At 44.2% G+C, this 17,258-nt stretch overlaps 1 protein-coding gene across 5 annotated transcripts in view; it reads right to left on the bottom strand.

Moving 5' to 3' along the window:
* LOC132391831 (cyclin-dependent kinase-like 4) overlaps positions 1 to 11,290 on the bottom strand; it is a 57,131-nt gene extending 45,841 nt beyond the window's left edge. For 2 of the 5 annotated variants that reach the window (XM_059965489.1, XM_059965488.1), the window contains exons 1-2: positions 9,931 to 10,365; positions 4,410 to 4,600 (exon numbers count right to left, since the gene is read on the bottom strand). In XM_059965489.1, the coding sequence (XP_059821472.1) occupies positions 4,410 to 4,600; positions 9,931 to 10,222 (483 nt within the window). In that variant the 5' untranslated portion in view covers positions 10,223 to 10,365. Of the gene's footprint in view, positions 1 to 4,409; positions 4,601 to 7,764; positions 7,796 to 7,888; positions 8,007 to 9,930; positions 10,366 to 11,020 lie in introns of those variants that run through there. The other 3 variants (XM_059965491.1, XM_059965490.1, XM_059965492.1) reach the window with 3 other exon arrangements.
* Positions 11,291 to 17,258: the final 5,968 nt, after the last annotated feature.

Consider the following 17,258-nt stretch of genomic DNA (forward strand, 5'->3'; position numbering starts at 1 on the left):
TTGGCACGCTTGCCTTGGTCTACCATGGCACAGAGGGCATGAGCTTGTCAGAAGACCACACGTGGAGGGGACAGTTCCGACCAGCACACACTAGGAAGCTGGAGAACAGACAGGAAAAAAGCCACAAGTATGATGCCAAGACTGAAGATTTTAAATTATGAGGCGAGACTGGACAGGCTGGGACTGCTTTCCCTGCAGTGTAACTCTACGGAGCATTCAATAGTCACACATGGTCAGTAAGGAATTACAGACCTGCTTCTGTGTATGTTCACAACTTGATGAGTTGTGGTGCCCAGGCTGGAGTCGGTGCTGCTGCCTCGGCAGAAGACAAGCTGTACTGTGGTCGACTGCAGATTTCTGCGGCATTCATGGACTCGGTCTCGACTCTTTCTTTGCGTGGTTGTACTTCACATGTGCTTGCTACGCTGTATGTTCGATGTGTGCTTTGTGCTGCGTGTGACTGTTGGTGCTGAATATTGCACACTGGCCCCAGAGAACACTCTCTCATTTGGGTGTACTCATGGTTAAATTTGAATCCAATTGAATGATGGATGATGTCATGCTGAAAGCATATTTTAGTGTAAAGGGTCGCCATTAAACACAAAAGAAGTAGAATGGAATGGATCATTGAGGTTACCAACTCACAGTGTTCCTCGTTCATCAAACTGTAGAGCGAAACTGTCAGAGTAATACAGCAAAGGAAATACTGCCAATATTACAAATGGGAAATAAAGTTCAGATGAGAAGTCACCTTACTGAATATTTTCTCAGTTTGTCTCCCAACAGGTGCTGCCTTGACTTGCTGAGTATTTGTTTTTATAATATGGGAATGTACAAATTTAATTTCTTCAGGAGAAAGAAGATGCAGGGCTTAGATGGAGGTCTCCACCTGAATAGTTGACTGTCCATTTCATTCCACAGATACTGCCAGACCCATTCCTCCAGCAGTTTGTTTCTTGTTTCAGATTCAATCATCTGGATTCTCATATGTCTCCAACAGAGAAATAAAATTATCTGGGAATATATCCCTGGTAAGTGACACTAATTGCTCCACACAGTAGCACATCATAAACTGTCACTGAAATTTATCCCACTGCCCACTCAAAGTTTAAAACTTTAAAGAAGTATTTTCTGAAAATTGAGAAACCAGTAAACCTTCTGCTGAGGGATTTTGTTTAGTTAATGACACAGTTAACAGGTAGCAACTCAGGATACAATTGATGTGCTGGTCTTCTTTGCAAGGTGTGTTGAAAATAAGGAAGCCATGCTAACGTACAGGGCTTGGTAAGACCATGCAGGAGTAAGTTGGGAAGGTTGACTCTTTATCTGAAGGAAGGTTGACTGGTCTCAGAGTCAGTGGATCACTGATTCGGATTGGTTCACAAATTTGGCCCCCACAAAGCAAGAGAGATAGTTACACCCTGTAGTTTAGTAAAAATTTTTTTTAAATCACGTTGTTGTTCCCTTGAACCATCTCAAGACTGTTCAATGTAATGGACTGATGTGATGAAATAACCTGTATAACAAACATCTTCATTGTACCTCAGCTTGTAACAACAGTAAACCAATTTCCCAAACACAAACAATCTCCCAGATGTAATAGTGGCCAAAGGAACTAGGGTAAAGGATGAACTGAAGAAAATTTATATTAGGCAAGAAACGGTGTTGGATAGACTGTTGAGTCTGAAGGCTGATAAGTCCCCGGGACCTGATGGTCTGCATCCCAGGGTACTTAAAGAGGTAGCTCTAGAAATCGTGGACGCATTGGTAATCATTTTCCAATGTTCTATACATTCAGGAACAGTTCCTGCTGATTGGAGGGTGGCTAATGTTGTCCCACTTTTCAAGAAAGGAGGGAGAGAGAAAACAGGGAATTATAGACCGGTTAGCCTGACATCAGTGGTGGGAAAGATGCTGGAGTCAATTATAAAAGAGGAAATTACAACACATTTGGATAGCAGTAGAAGGATCAGTCCGAGTCAGCATGGATTTATGAAGGGAAAGTCATGTTTGACTAATCTTCTGGAGTTTTTTGAGGATGTAACTATGAAAATGGACAAGGGAGAGCCAGTGGATGTGGTGTACCTGGACTTCCAGAAAGCATTTGATAAAGTCCCACATAGGAGATTAGTGGGCAAAATTAGGGCACATGGTATTGGGGGCAGAGTACTGACATGGATTGAAAATTGGCTGACTGACAGGAAACAAAGAGTAGTGATTAACGGGTCCCTTTCGGAATGGCAGGCTGTGACCAGTGGGGTATCGCAAGGTTCGGTGCTGGAACCGCAGCTGTTTACAATATACATTAAAGATTTAAATGAAGGGATTAAAAGTAACATTAGCAAATTTGCTGATGACACAAAGCTGGGTGGCAGTGTGAAATGTCAAGGGGATGTTATGAGAATGCAGGGTGACTTGGATAGGTTGGGTGAGTGGGCAAATGTATGGCAGATGCAGTTTAATGTGGATAAATGTGAGGTTATCCACTTTGGTGGCAAGAACAGGAAGGTAGATTACTATCTAAACGGAGTCGTTAGGAAAAGAGGAAGTACAACGAGATCTAGGTGTTCTTGTACATCAGTCAATGAAAGCGAGCATGCAGGTACAGCAAGCAGTGAAGAAAGCTAATGGCATGTTGGCTTTTATAACAAGAGGAATTGAGTATAAGAGTAAAGAGGTCCTTCTGCAGCTGTATAGGGCCCTGGTGAGACCCCACCTGGAGTATTGTGTGCAGTTTTGGTCTCCAAATTTGAGGAAGGACATTCTTGCTATTGAGGGAGTGCAGCGTAGGTTCACAAGGTTAATTCCCGGATTGGCGGGACTGTCATATGTTGAAAGATTGGAGCAACTGGGCTTGTATACACTGGAATTTAGAAGGATGAGAGGGGATCTGATTGAAACATATAAGATTATTAAGGGATTGGACACACTGGAGGCAGGAAGCATGTTCCCGCTGATGGGTGAGTCCAGAACTAGAGGCCACAGTTTAAGAATAAGGGGTAGGCCTTTTAGAACAGAGATGCGGAAAAATTTTTTCACCCAGAGAGTGGTGGATATGTGGAACGCTCTGCCCCAGAAGGCAGTGGAGGCCAAGTCTCTGGATGCATTCAAGAGAGAGTTAGATAGAGCTCTTATTGATAGCGGGGTCAAGGGATATGGGGAGAGAGCAGGAACAGGGTACTGATTGTGTATGATCAGCCATGATCACAGTGAATGGCGGTGCTGGCTAGAAGAGCTGAATGGCCTACTCCTGCACCTACCATCTATTGCCTATTGTCATAACTTACCCATTTATCAAATAGAAGATGCAGCATTCAGAGAGGAACTGACAGAGTGGATGGAGAGAGTCCAGATTCACGGAGACGCAAGATGCTAGGCAGGTAAGGTAGCATCAATGAAGGAAGGAGATATTTCCACGTTCCTCCAGCATTTTGTCTGTGATAGCTCAGGTTAAGGGATGGGTCATCACAATTTAGATGAGGAAAATCTTTGGAATTCTCCTCCCAAGAGCTCTGGATGCTGTCAGCTACTCAGGGCTGACATCCCTAGATCACTGGAATCGCTGGATATGGGAAGCAGAGAGGAAAGAGCAGATGGGGCAGAGATTCATGAACACAAGAGATTCTGCAGATACTGAAAATCTTGAAGTACGCACACAAATTGCTGGAGGAATTCGACAGGTGAGGCATCATCTGGTGAAGAATAAGAAGTTGACATTTCGGGTTGAGGCCCTTCATCAGGACTGGAAAAGAAGGGAGAAGAAACCAGAATAAGGTGGGGGAGTGGAAGGAGTGCACGCTGGCAGGTGATAGGTGAAACCAGCTAAGTGGGACAGTGGGTGGGTGGGGAGGGATGAAGCAAGAAGCTGGGAAATGATAGGTGGAAAAGGTCAAGGGCTGAAGAAGAAAGAATCTGATAGGAGAGGACTCTAGATCATGGGAGAAAGAGAAGGGTGAGGGGGACCAGAGGGAGGTGAGGAAAAGAGAATGGGTAGGAGTGAGACAGAATGGGGAATGGAAAGGGAGGGGAGGGAGAAATTACTGGAAGCTTGAGAAATCAATGTTTATACCATCAGACTGAAGGCTATCCAAAATGATTACAAAGATGTTGCTCTTCGAATCCAAGAGTGGCATTTGGGGCAGTAGATGAGGCCATGGATGGATATGCTGGAATAGGAGGTCGAATTGAAATGGGTGGTCCCTGGGAAATGTCACTTTTGTTGCAAATGGGGTCTCACCAATATAGAGGAGACTGCACCAGAGATTCAGCCAGGACCTTATAGACGAGTAGAACAGGATGGAGGGGCCAAGTAGCCTGTTCCTGCTTCTATCTCACTCCCATCCCACCTCTGTAAAGGTTGATGCTTCTTACCATCCGTAACCAGACAGCAACAGAAAGAGAACACTTACCTTTAATAACCTTATTTCCCTCATGGCTATTTTTTTCACAAATTTGTCATCATCACCCTCCAGGAATTTTTTGACGGCAACAATCTTTCCGTTTTCCTTATTCCTGCATTTTGTGACCATTCCATAGCTCCCTTCACCCAGCACGCCCAGATATTCGTACTTATCCATTTTCCTTAATGTCCGTCGACGACCTACACCAAGGAGCAGATCATGCTGTTATCTGAAACCGCTGCAAAGCAAACTCTGACATCCAACAGAGAGCACAACAAACACAGCTCGGCCCACTCCACACTGTCGTGTACAGCTCTTGTCCCATTTCACTAACAGGCTCGGAAGATGGGAGAAGGTGCCGGGAATGTTTACAAGGAGAGTCATTGGAACTGTGAGATTAAACATCAGGGAAGGTCTGAGCAAGCTGAAAATAAAGCAGTTTCAGGAAGTCTGGATGACAGAGCTGCCACTACACTGCTCCAGGGATGTGGGTTCAATCCTGACATCCGTGCTCTCCCTGTGACCAGGTGAGTTTCCTCCCACATAGAGTCATATAACATGTAAACAAGCCATTGGACTCAACTGGTCCATGGACTGAGACCCCTATCTAAAGCTAGTCCCATTTTTCCAGTGTTTGGCCTATATCCCTCCAAATATTTCTTACACATGTTACCTTTTAAATGCTGCCAATATACCTGCCTCAACCTCTTCCTTTGGCAGCTCATTTTATATACTAAGCATCAGTGTAAAAAAAAAAGCTACCTCATGTTTCTTTGAAGTTGCTCCAGATTCACATTAAACCATCCATTTTGTGATTCCTAAACTCTGGGAAAACAATGGTGATTATTCATCCTCTCTATTTCCTTTCGTGGTCAGCAAGACCAAAGAGCTGATAACTTACTACTGAACAAAGAAACCAGAGATCCACGAGACAGTCCTCATTGAAGGATTGGGGTTGAAGAGGGTCAATAACTTTAATATTGTTGGTGTAATCATATCAGAGGATCTGTCCTGGGACCAGCACGCAACTGTAACAAGCCACAACAGCACCTCTACTTTTCTCGGTCTGTGTAGATTCAGCATCTCATATAACATTTGACAAACTTCTGTAAACATACGGTGGAGAGTATTTTCACTGATTGTATCATGGCCTGGTATGGAAACACCAAAGCCTATGAATGAGTAACTCCTCAAAATGTAGTGGATACAGCCCGGTCTATCACAGGCAAATCTCTTCCTACCATTGAGCACATATGCGAGAGGTGCTGCCTTAAGAAATCAGCGTCCATCGTCCAGGACCCCCATCATCCAGACATGCTCTCTTCTCGCTGCTGCCATTGAGAATGAGTTGGAGGATCCTTAGGTCCCACACTAGCAGGCTCAAGTACAGTAATTAGCCTTCAACCATCAGACTCCTAAACCAGCGTGGTTAACTTCACTCACCTCAACAATAAATAGATTCCTCAACCCTTGGACTCACCCTTCAGGGCTCTACAACTCATGTTCTTAGCATTATTTGTTTACCTATTATTATTATGTTTGCAGTTTGTCTTCTTTTGCACATTGGTTTTTCAGTCTTTGTTTATGTGCAGTTTTTCATTGATTCTATCGTATTTCTTTGTTCTACTATGAATGCCTACAAGAAAACGAATCTCTACATAATACATGGTGACATACAATATATGTACTTCAATAATAAACTTACTTTGAACATTGATACTTTTAAACTAATCTATTCATCAGCTCCGATTCTCCCAAGGCCCAATGAATATCGCCCTAACCTGCTCAACCCCTCTCCATAACTCAGTTCCTCAAGACCTGGCAACAGCCTCGGAAATCTCCTCTGTGCCCTTTCCAGTTCTTACAGCAGGGTGACCAAATACAGCCTCGCCAGTGTCTTGTACAACTGCAACATAATATCCCAATGTCTACACTCAGTGCCCTGACACAAGCTTCTTCAACACCCTGTCTACCTGTAATGCCACTTTCAGGAAACCATATGCTTGTACTCCTGGATTCCTCTGTTCAACAATCATCATGTCCTACCATTCACTGTGGAAGTCCTACTACTCGTCGACCCAAAATGCAACACCAGGCACTTATTGAGGATGCCATAAATAACCTCCCAGAATGCTCAAGTAGAAAATATTCAAAGGAGAGTTGATGAGCGGAGAAAGAGGAAACATTGCAGGGAGAATAGGGCTGATGGGATCACTCTACTGGCCATCAGTGTGGACCCAATGAGCTGAATGGCCTCTTTCTCTGCCACAATTGACAGGTAGTATATGGATCAAATTCAAAGAGACTCTTTGTCCTGCAGAAGATACCAATAACCCCACAGAGTTCAGGAGAAAGACAAAATCTGCAGATCCAGCAACAGACTCAATGCTGGAGGAACTCAGAAGGCCAGGCAGCATCTATGGAAAATAGTAAACAGTTGACATTTGAGTCGGAGAACCTTCATCTGTACTGGGGCAGAAAGATGCGAAGTCAGGCTAAGAAGGTTGGAGGAAGGGAAGAAGTAGTAGAAGATGGTAAGTGATTGTTGAAACAAGAGGAGCAGTAAAGAGCTGGGAACTCGATTAGGGAAGGGCTAGAGAAGGGGAACTCCTCTGATAGGAGAGGACAGAAGAAAGGGAAGGGGAAGAGCACCAGAGGGACGTGATGGGTTGGTAAGGTGAGAGAGGGAATGGGAATGGGGAACAGGCAGGAGGGGTGGTGGTGGCACGTTCCTGCCATCCGGTTGGAGGTGGCCCAGACAGAATATCAGCTGTTGCTCCCCCTACCTAGGTGTGGCCTCATCGTGACAGTAGAGACAGTCACAGACTGACATGTTGAAATGGGAAGTGGAATTAAAATGGGTGGTCACTGGGAGATCCTGATTTTTCTGGGGGACCGAGCTTAGATGCTTGGTGAAGCAGTCTCCAATCTGTGTAGGGTCTCGCCAATGTACAGGAACACCAGATACAGTAGATCACCCCAACAGGCTCGCAGGTGAAGTGTTGCCTCACCTGGAAGAACTGTTTGGGGCCCTGAATGGTAGTGAGGGAGGAGGTATAGGGGCGGGTATGACTTGCATGGATAAGTACTAGAAGGGAGATCAGTGGGGAAGGATGAATGGACAAGGGAGTGGCGTAGGGAGTGATCCCTGCAGAAAGCATAAAGGTGTCCTTGGTGGTGGGATCCTGTCGCAGAAGTGACGGAAAACTACGTATTGGACGCGGAGGCTAGTGTGAAACTGTTTCCTATAGGACGGTATGGGTGCATAAAATCAACTGCATAAGCTGGGAATGAGGATTGAAGGGATGGTGAGGGAGCAGGTGGTGTCGACCCTTGACTATCCCCACCCCTCCGGGTTACCCACCTGTTTCCATACTGGGACTCTACACAAGGCTCTGCAATAGAGGGAAGCATCAGTTACCAAATAAAAATCAATGCACTTATGACAAAATATTTGCTTTAGTGTGTACCGTCTGAAACAAAGGTACCTTCATCTCACATTATCGAACAATGGGCTCCCGCTCTGCTTCACGGCCGCTGCCCAGTAACATTCCAGACTGTAAGTGCAGGTAGGTACCAGTAAGTTGAAACTCAGCCTGCCAGCACCTGAACGGAGGACAGGGGGAAATTCCCAAAGTTAGGATCAAGCGGTAAGATCGCCAGTGTGAGGGACTGGTGTGGGGACATTGGCCAGATCAATACAAAGTGGTGCAGAGATACGGAAGTGTTGGGGCTGGTGGGTATTACAGAGACAAGCAGAGCTGTAGGGGCCGGAGAGGGTTACAGAGAAAGGGAGGGGTATAGGGGCTGGAGGGGATAACAGAGATTGAGGGGTGCAGGGCCGGAGAGGGTTATAGAGACGGGTGGGGGAATGTGGGCGCAGGAGAAGCTTATAAGAACAGGGAGGAGCAGACCTGGAAATACGCGCAGTAACAGAGCAGAATATTATAGTTATGGATTAAAACTGTTCACGTTTTCAGTCGTTTAGAAATATTTAGCGCAGCTGTTAATGAACTTGTCATTAGTTTGCAAGAAGGAAGTGTTATAGTTTGATGTGGCCCTGTGTAACTACGAGGTTTAGTTTGAAACAGATTCCTGCCCATCGTATCTCCTGTCTATGGGAGAATGAACGACGTAGAACAGTCGTTTATAACCAAATTTTCAAAACGGTGCTGAGTTCCCGCATTAACAATTACACCCTTCTGGAGATTGTTCTCAGGCGACCCACTCGGAGCTCAGCATTCCCCTTCTCACCAACAGGGGACCCTGGACAGTAATGAACTCTACAAACTCACTCTCTGCTGCAGCTCTGACCAAACAAAGGAACTGACTTTTGGAGGAGATATCAAATCGAGGAGTGAACAAAATTACCCTAAGAAAGATGTAATTCGGGAGTATAGAATTGAGAGGTCGAGACAAGTCTACAGATGAAATTGATCTCCTCTGGTTGAGAGCACCAGAAGCGTACTGACAAAGGGGTGTAAAGGCTCTGCAATATGGGAATGCCATAATTATAGAACCACGGCCAAATCTGTTCAATTCTGGGGGAGAGGGGGAGAGGGAGAGAGGGAGAGAGGGAGAGAGGGAGAGAGGGAGAGAGAGAGAGAGAGGGGGAGAGGGGGAGAGGGGGAGAGGGGGAGAGGGGGAGAGGGGGAGAGGGGGAGAGGGGGAGAGGGGGAGAGGGGGAGAGGGGGAGAGGGGGAGAGGGGGAGAGGGGGAGAGGGGGAGAGGGGGAGAGGGGGAGAGGGGGAGAGGGGGAGAGGGGGAGAGGGGGAGAGGGGGAGAGGGGGAGAGGGGGAGAGGGAGAGGGAGAGGGAGAGGGAGAGGGAGAGGGAGAGGGAGAGGGAGAGGGAGAGGGAGAGGGAGAGAGAGAGATGGCTAATTCAATAATACGTTTCCAGGACTGCAACGTGGATAAAAGAGGTGTGTTTTTTTTTCTCCAAAATAGCCTTGCACCTCCGTATAGCCTGGAAACCACAGAAACGCAGGTCAAGATGGCTTTAGAATGGTGAGCATTTGTTTTCCCTGGGCTGGAGGACAGGAGGAGATAGACACCAGCGAGAATCCCGGGTCAAAATACACAGAGCGGTCAATCCGAGAACGGGCGAGTTGCGAAGGAGGATACTTCGGGTGGAAATCGCGTATCCATACTTCGTCTGATCCGTGTCATCGCTCTTGCTCCAGAATCAGGGTCCAGTTTAAACCTTTGTGTCGAATTAAATCTCAGCAACAATCTGCTGGAGGAACTTTTATGCTGAGCAGCAAGTGTGGGGGGAAGGAGAGTGTCGAGATTTCGGGTCGGAACTCTATCAAGTCTGACCAGCTGACTTCCAGGAGACGGAGGTGCTGCAGTATCTTGTATCACTCGGAGTCAACTTTTAACCCCACCATACACCATACCAAATCGGTGAGGATAGGACAAGCGCCCACAGATCGCGTTGAGGAGCGAATATTCCCGGGAGTTGACCCCACGGCGGAATCGTTGCGATACTATACTCCTCGTCATGAACAAGCCCTCCCTCAACTTTACCTCCACGGTCAGAGTTCCTGGATTCCAGCGGCGCTTCACATCTAACTCCTGACCCAGAGATAGCCGCTGCCGAACCTCTCCCCGCCCAGTCAGCCGGACATTGCGGTTGGTTCCATCGCCGGGAGAGGAAAGGGGACTTGGGGCTCTCAGATGCGGCACCAAGGACAGTTACTCGCTGAGCCAATGGGAGAGCCCGTGGCAGTGTCAGCCAATGGAAACGAGAGATAAAAGTAAAGCGCCTGTGGGACTGCCGGTCTAAGCCAATGGAAGAGCGTGGCGCTGCCGTGCCCATTCTCGCCAGTGGTAGTAAGAATTAGGGAAAGGCGTGTCAAGTGTTAGCTCTGGAGCAATAACCCTAATCTCAATAAGAGAGCCCTATACTGATGTCTGGTACAGTTACAAGTTAGTCCCACTCCATCCCGGCAATACAGAGGATCTAACCACCCCTAGTCCATCAGAGAAACGAAGATCCTCCCCCCACAAATTCATACAGAGGGGGAGAAGGGGATGTGGTTCCAGCCACAGCATACAGGAGGTTCATGGCCCCATCACCCATTGGCAAAGATTAACTTTTTTGTCACATGTGCATAAACATACACAGTAAAAACCGTCCTTTGAATCAATGAGGAACAGAGCAATGATACGCACTTCAGGTGCCCCATAGCTTACTAGCCCTAACCCGCATGTCTTTGGAAAGTGGGAACAGGCCGTGGTGGAAACCCACATGGTCACGGGAAGAGCGTCAGGAATCGAACCCCGGCCATAATAACATCACGCTAACCGCTACTCCACGGTAGGACCAGGAACTTGTCCTGAGGGGCAAGTTTTATTCCGGGGGTTCAGCGTGTGGGTGCCGCGTGTGGTAGGAAAAGGGTTCAACATGGAGCTACTCTGCGTGAAGAGGTTTCCTCGTCTCTCAAACTGGTCTGCCAAGCTCCTTTTGTACGGTCAGCTAGCTGCTCCTGCTCAACCCACCAGGCTCCCCATTTGTTTACGCCTCGAATAAATCTCTCTTTTGCTTTCACTTGCCTACACTCACCTAGTTCAACTTTTCACACTCCAATCATTGAAAGCAGTAAATGATACCAACCTATAGGAAATCTTCACGCCAAGTCTGGAAGAGCATCGACTTGAAACTGTTTCCATCTTCACAGATGAGGTTTTTCATGACGTTGGCTTCTATTGTATATGTTCAAATGTTGGGAATTGATGGATTTAGACCATGTGCAGACTAAACTGGCGTCATGCTTGGCATAGATATATCGGAGTGAACAGCCCGTTTATGTGATGTACTGTTCTGTGTTCCACAGTAGTCTGACGGTTAGCGCGATGTCTTTACAACTCAGGACGTCGGAGCTCAACTCTGGCATCCTCTGGAGGCAAGTTTTTACGTTCCTTCCTCTGTGCGCGTGGTTGGCTCCAGTGCACCGGCTTCCTCCCACCGTCCAAAGATATACCGGTTAGTAGGTTAATTAATCATTGTTAATTACTTCCTGATTTAATCGGTAGGTCGCCTGTTATCTATCAATAAACTTCGGGGCTGTAAAATTCTGTCTGCTCATTTCCAATGTATGGGACAGCTCGCAGCTGACGGATCGCCTCTAACATACTTCCAGACACAAGTAATGCAAGCTGTGACACAGCCCAGGATTATTAACTGACAACAGTTTCTCATGCATAATCAGCCCCAGAAACGAAAGAATTGGTCATTGCTTCTGACTCGGGACTGAAAAATCTTCTTCGGTGCTGGTTTATTCTTTCACTTACCCTTGCGAAGAGCCTAATTACCTATTGTAAATATTTCACATTTAAAAACTTTGATGTACCAAGTTGTAAATTTACTATTAGTGTTAATGGTCGGTAAATAATGAACATATTTATAATATTTTTCTACCATGTAATGAAGATTGCAGCCATTTTCCAAGGGGTTAATCTATAAACATTGACAAATATCATTTGTAGAACCTTGAGCGATTTCTTCCTCTTAATTCTCCTACCTGTCCGTCCATCATTTGTTCTGCCCATTCAGTTACATTAATTCCCATTGCCAAACTGAGGGGAAGTTTCACTGTCACCTCTTCAGGTGAGATGTTAAGCCAAAGACCAAATTCTTAATTAATCACATTCTTCCCTTCAATTGCCTACAAGTCCTCACCCTGTCTATTTCTCTCAGATCCTCCTCAGTCTGCATAAAATAATCCATCTATCCAACCCAATTCTATCTTGGCGACTATCCCAGATTTCCATCAGCAATAATTTCTGATCATCTTTAGTCCTAAAATACTTCTGCCCCAGCATTTGGCCAACTACCTTGTTATTTTTTTATGGCTCTGTATTAAGTGTAATCTAAAGTGCTCCTATGAAGCTATCACATTAAAGGCCTTTTATAAATACAAGTCACTGCATATGTTTTTGCAAAACCTTATCATTTTCCAGTTCCAGCAGGGAGGAAGGTCATTACATTGTTGAGTCTGGTCATTGGTCCAAAACGTCAAGATCCAGCCTTGGACTCAGAAGGAAACAGAATTAGAAAGAAACAGTTTGGTAGAAGTTGGGATATTTCAGGACGGATGTGGCAGAAACAATGGAACTCAAAGTATACAATTGACTTTGTACTTAGTTGTTGAGTGATCGTCAACTCACAGCAGCCCCATGTGTGTTTGTCCATAGGATTTTCATGGCAAGATACCAGGTTGGGACCCAGCCTGATTTGAACTCAGGACCATCTCCTCGAAATCCAGCATTGATGCCACTACACCACTGGCTGGCTTAAAGTACTTAGTACACCCCTGTAAACAGTCTCCCAACTACCCTGTTACCCAAACTCACATCAAATTCCATTCAGGCAAAACCCACTATTAACAACCCAGTCAATGCCCCAATTGGGTTGAATCCCAGACACCTCAATGGGGACGCACAGTGACTTTGTCTCACAGCTTCTGGGCCCCAAGTTCAATCTTGAGCTCTGGTGCCGTATATTTGAAGTTGTATGTTCTCCCCAGGGGCTCCAGTTTCCTCCCAGTCTGTTTTGTTACTCTAAATAACCCCTAGAATAAGAGGGTGATAGGAGAATCAGCATTGATCATGAACAAATGAGGCAGGCTAGGTTACAGGGAAATAAGTGAGCAAGCATGGACTCCCTATACCCATGTTGTAAAGTAATGTGATCATAATACAAAGTCCTAGAGCAAAATGTCCTAACTGCACAATTACAAAATGTAAAATATTTCTAATGTAAAAAGCATAATAGTCGAGTACTTCATTGAATTTTCTTCAGTCTGCGGGGTTCTGGAAATTAGTCTAGACTCCAGATCAGTCCTAGATTGCTGGCTCTCTGTCCCTCCCCCAAAAACTGAAAGTCCAAGATTCAAAGGCCATCAAATGGATTGCAATCTCCCAGCAGGCTAGGATCTTAAGACACGACTTACTGAATAAACATTTGGGTTAACAAAAAACAAACTCTCACAATTCTCACATCTTCCTTAGTGACGAATTGTTGAAACTTCTCCCTTTCAGTCTAACCACTCAGACATCAATAATCCATATTTATAAAGCATCTTTAATATACCAAAATATTTATAAAGCACCTTTAATATAGCAAATCATCCAAAAGGGACTTCATAGTGGCATTTATTAAGCAATACCCAAGATGTGGGTCAAAGCTGCAGGTAGTAAGGAGCACCTAAAGCAGAACACACCAATGGCATAGCAGTTAGAATTTGGGCATGACAGATGCCAGAAATGGAGAGATATAGTGTATGATAAAGCCATTAGCTGAGTTGTCTCCCTAACAAAGCAATCTCTGCTCAGTACTCCTCAATCTTTGTTTTTAATTCAGCTTTCTCACAAACATTCCCAATTACATTTTAAGAGTTGCAGCTGAGTACTGTGTTACTGCAAGGTTTCTGTCGTATCACTATGCACGATGAATCCAGTCTGGGTTTGTTGATGTTCACTAAGGGCTGCAGCCTGGCAACCAAACATCTTCATTCCCAGACGAGCTGTGGCGGAAGTGCTTAAGGTTGCTTTTAAGGAGGAGTAACAGCTTGGACTGTAAGATTTAATAAATTGCTAAGCATAACAAAGTTCATTTAATTACAGAATCTAGTTCCAGTACAGCATCATTTAAGTGGTACAAGGGAGAACTCTGGAACAGGCCTTCTATCCATGTTTCTCCCCAAACTACTATTCTTTGACCCTCCTCACCTCCTACTCTTCACTTTCTCTGTCCCAGGGTTTATCCAATTTCTCCTTAAATACCCCCTTTGCTGTTCACCCACATTCCTTTTTCTCCCTGTGGAAGCTATCTGTTAATTACTTGATTTTTTAAGTTCCCAATTTTTGTCTCTAACACAAGTTGAATCATCTTGTTTGTAACCACTGTCAAAACCCCTGTAGAATCTGCAAGCCCTGTGTCAGATCACTTCTGCTGATGAAATGGACCCATAGTTTCAGACAGTTTTATCCTCAGTTATGGTATTATCTTTGAGAAAACTTTTGAACCTTCTCCAGTGTTTAAAAAATACAAATCGGGAATGTTTGGAGTCTACAGGTGATCTAACCAAGGTAATGTGTACCCTGGAGTCCATTTGCAGCAATAGAACTGATGCATTCAGTTCTTCAAGCCTATCTCTACTCAACGAGGCTGATGCTGACCTTGAAATTCCAAATTATATGATGCTCTTGAGTAGAGAAATATCAGCCCCTTTACCTGGGGCAACCATTCCTGTTGATACTGGAGCCCATTCTACTCTGTCCATGCCAGCTCCTAACAACCAATCCATCCAACCCTTCCATTCCAGACTGAGCCATTAAACTGAAAGGTTAATTCTGCTCCAATCTGCAGAGATGGCAACAGTTGAGTATTTTCCACATTTACACTTGTGATGCGCTGGGTGTTCATTGCTGGACTAAACATCAAGTCATTGTCCATCTTTCATCATTTCTACCACAAGGCCATTGAGTGCCTCCATCTCTTTACATAAAGCAATTTAATTAATGTTCAGCAAATACATGTGGAATTTTCCCTTACAATTACTTCAGGAAAGTTGCTCATTGGGAGGTCATTAACAATAACCCAAGAAAAGACCACCATAAATGTGCCCCTTCATTGTTTCCTCTTAAAGATTTCAGTCTCGTCATACTTTCATTGCCAAGTTCCAATGAGTTGCTACCAAACATCTTTTCCTTGAATTTTAGTTCGTTCAAAAATAGTCAATGCAAACTATTTGGGCAACATCATAAACGCCTTGCCTGGTATTCCCATCCATTTCAGAAATTTGCACGTAGAGAGGCAATTTCAAAATCAGAGCAGCAGGTGGGAGTCAATTCCACCTTGTTCTACAGTAAATGCATCACAGCAACAAATTCCTCAGATCAGAAATTAAGAAAACAATCAGAGTAAGCATTTGGCCACTGCCACTCACAGAAATAAAATGCCTATCACTGTTTGAAACTTGCACAAATGGTAACGGCCAAACATGATTGCTGAAAAGCTTAATGAATCCATTTCCCATCAGAATCCATAAACAGAGAGCCATTCTCAGTATAAAATTCCCCTCAGATATAAACTGATGCTGTAGGTTTCCTCAGAAGGTAACTGGCTTAAAAAAAACAGCCCTGTTGTCACTCCTGACTGCACGTCTTTACAGTAATGCAAACATTTAGTCTGCAACTTTGTGATGAATGTTGGTTCAGTAACTGCAGACAAATGGTGAAAGAACATTAAAAGTACAGTTTGGATATGAAATATAGGCAAGTGTAAATAGATGCCTCTAAGGTCTGTGTCAATGATTATTAATCTAGAAAACACTGAGACTATGCAGAAAGTATTCTATACAATTTAAACAAGACAGGGAAAATGTGCCTAATTCTTAAACAATTACATTAATTGAAATGAATTTTATGTATTCAAGATCAAAAGATTGTTTTTATAGAACTTTTAACACAGAACACTACCCCAAAGATCTCTTCAAAAACACAACATGAATTATTGGGAAACTAAGCAAGTTAATCAAAAGTTGCATCAAAAGAGAATTAATTAAAGATTAAATGGAGAAAAATTCCAGAATTCAGGATATTTGTGTGGGCAAGTCATAAAACACAGAATCCACAAATGTTAGGGCTATGTACTTTATATGGATCATCTAACAGCTTTCTCTTTGCTTCAGCAGAAGTAATTTGTTTGCAAAGATTACATCAATATGCTTGTTTAAGCCTTGATCTATTTTTGAATTGTTAATTCCAACTTGTATTTAGTTGATCATTAATCAGGAGTAATTAGCTTTGTGGTCACACCTGACAAATCTTACAGAATTTTGCAAAAAGGTAACTAAGGGGACAGTTGAAGATACACAGTGGATGTATCTAGACTTTAAGGCCTTTGACAAAGTCAGCAATGGATGGCTGATCTGGAAGATTAGGTCATATGGGATTCAAAGGGACTGATGATGTGCATTCAGAATTAGCTGAATGATAGGAAGTTGAAGGTTGATTCTCTAATTGGAGGTCTGTGAATGGTAGGGTGCCCAAGGATCAGTATTGGGACCTCTACTCTATATACGTAAATGATCTGCATGTGAATGTTTACATGGCATCACTAGCAAGATTACAGACGATACTAAATTATGGTGTCTTATTTTGAAACAGGCTACAACGAATTGCAAAGGGATTTTGATCGGTTAGTGGGGTGGGCTGAGGAATAGTAAATTAATTTCAATTTAGTATGAGGTGATGCATTTTGTGCATTCAAACATGGTGGGACTTTATACAGTGAATAAGGCATTGATAAGTGTTGTGGAACGCAGGGATCTGAATGTACAAGTGCAGTTTGCTGAAAGTGGCTGTGGAAGTAGAGAGCGTGGTGAAAAGGACATTTAGTATGCTGGTCCTCATCAGTCAGGACATAGTGTTTTGGAACAGAGACATTGTGTTGCAATTATAAAAATTGCTGATGAAGATGCATTTGCAGTGCTGTGTACAGTTTTAGTTATCCTATGATGGGAAAGACATCATTGAGCTTGAGAGAGATTTAAGAGGATGCTACCTGAACTAGAGTGCCTGAATTACAGGGAGAGGTTGCCTGGATTAGGTCTTTATTCCTAGGGGTGTAGGAGAATGAGACGTGATCTCAGTTAATAAAATCATAAGGTATGGATAAGGTGGATAGTCATAGACCTTTCTCCAGTGTTGGGGGTCCAAAACTAAAAAGGACAGATAAGACAAGAAATCAGAACTAACGTCTTTACACAGCGGATAAGTGAGTTATCCTGAAACGAGCTGCCAGAGTAGTCAAGGTGGTTACAATAGTAACTTTGAAGCATTTGGAT

Source organism: Hypanus sabinus, chromosome 3, assembly GCF_030144855.1.
Source record: "Hypanus sabinus isolate sHypSab1 chromosome 3, sHypSab1.hap1, whole genome shotgun sequence".
In the NCBI taxonomy this organism is placed as follows: domain Eukaryota; kingdom Metazoa; phylum Chordata; class Chondrichthyes; order Myliobatiformes; family Dasyatidae; genus Hypanus; species Hypanus sabinus.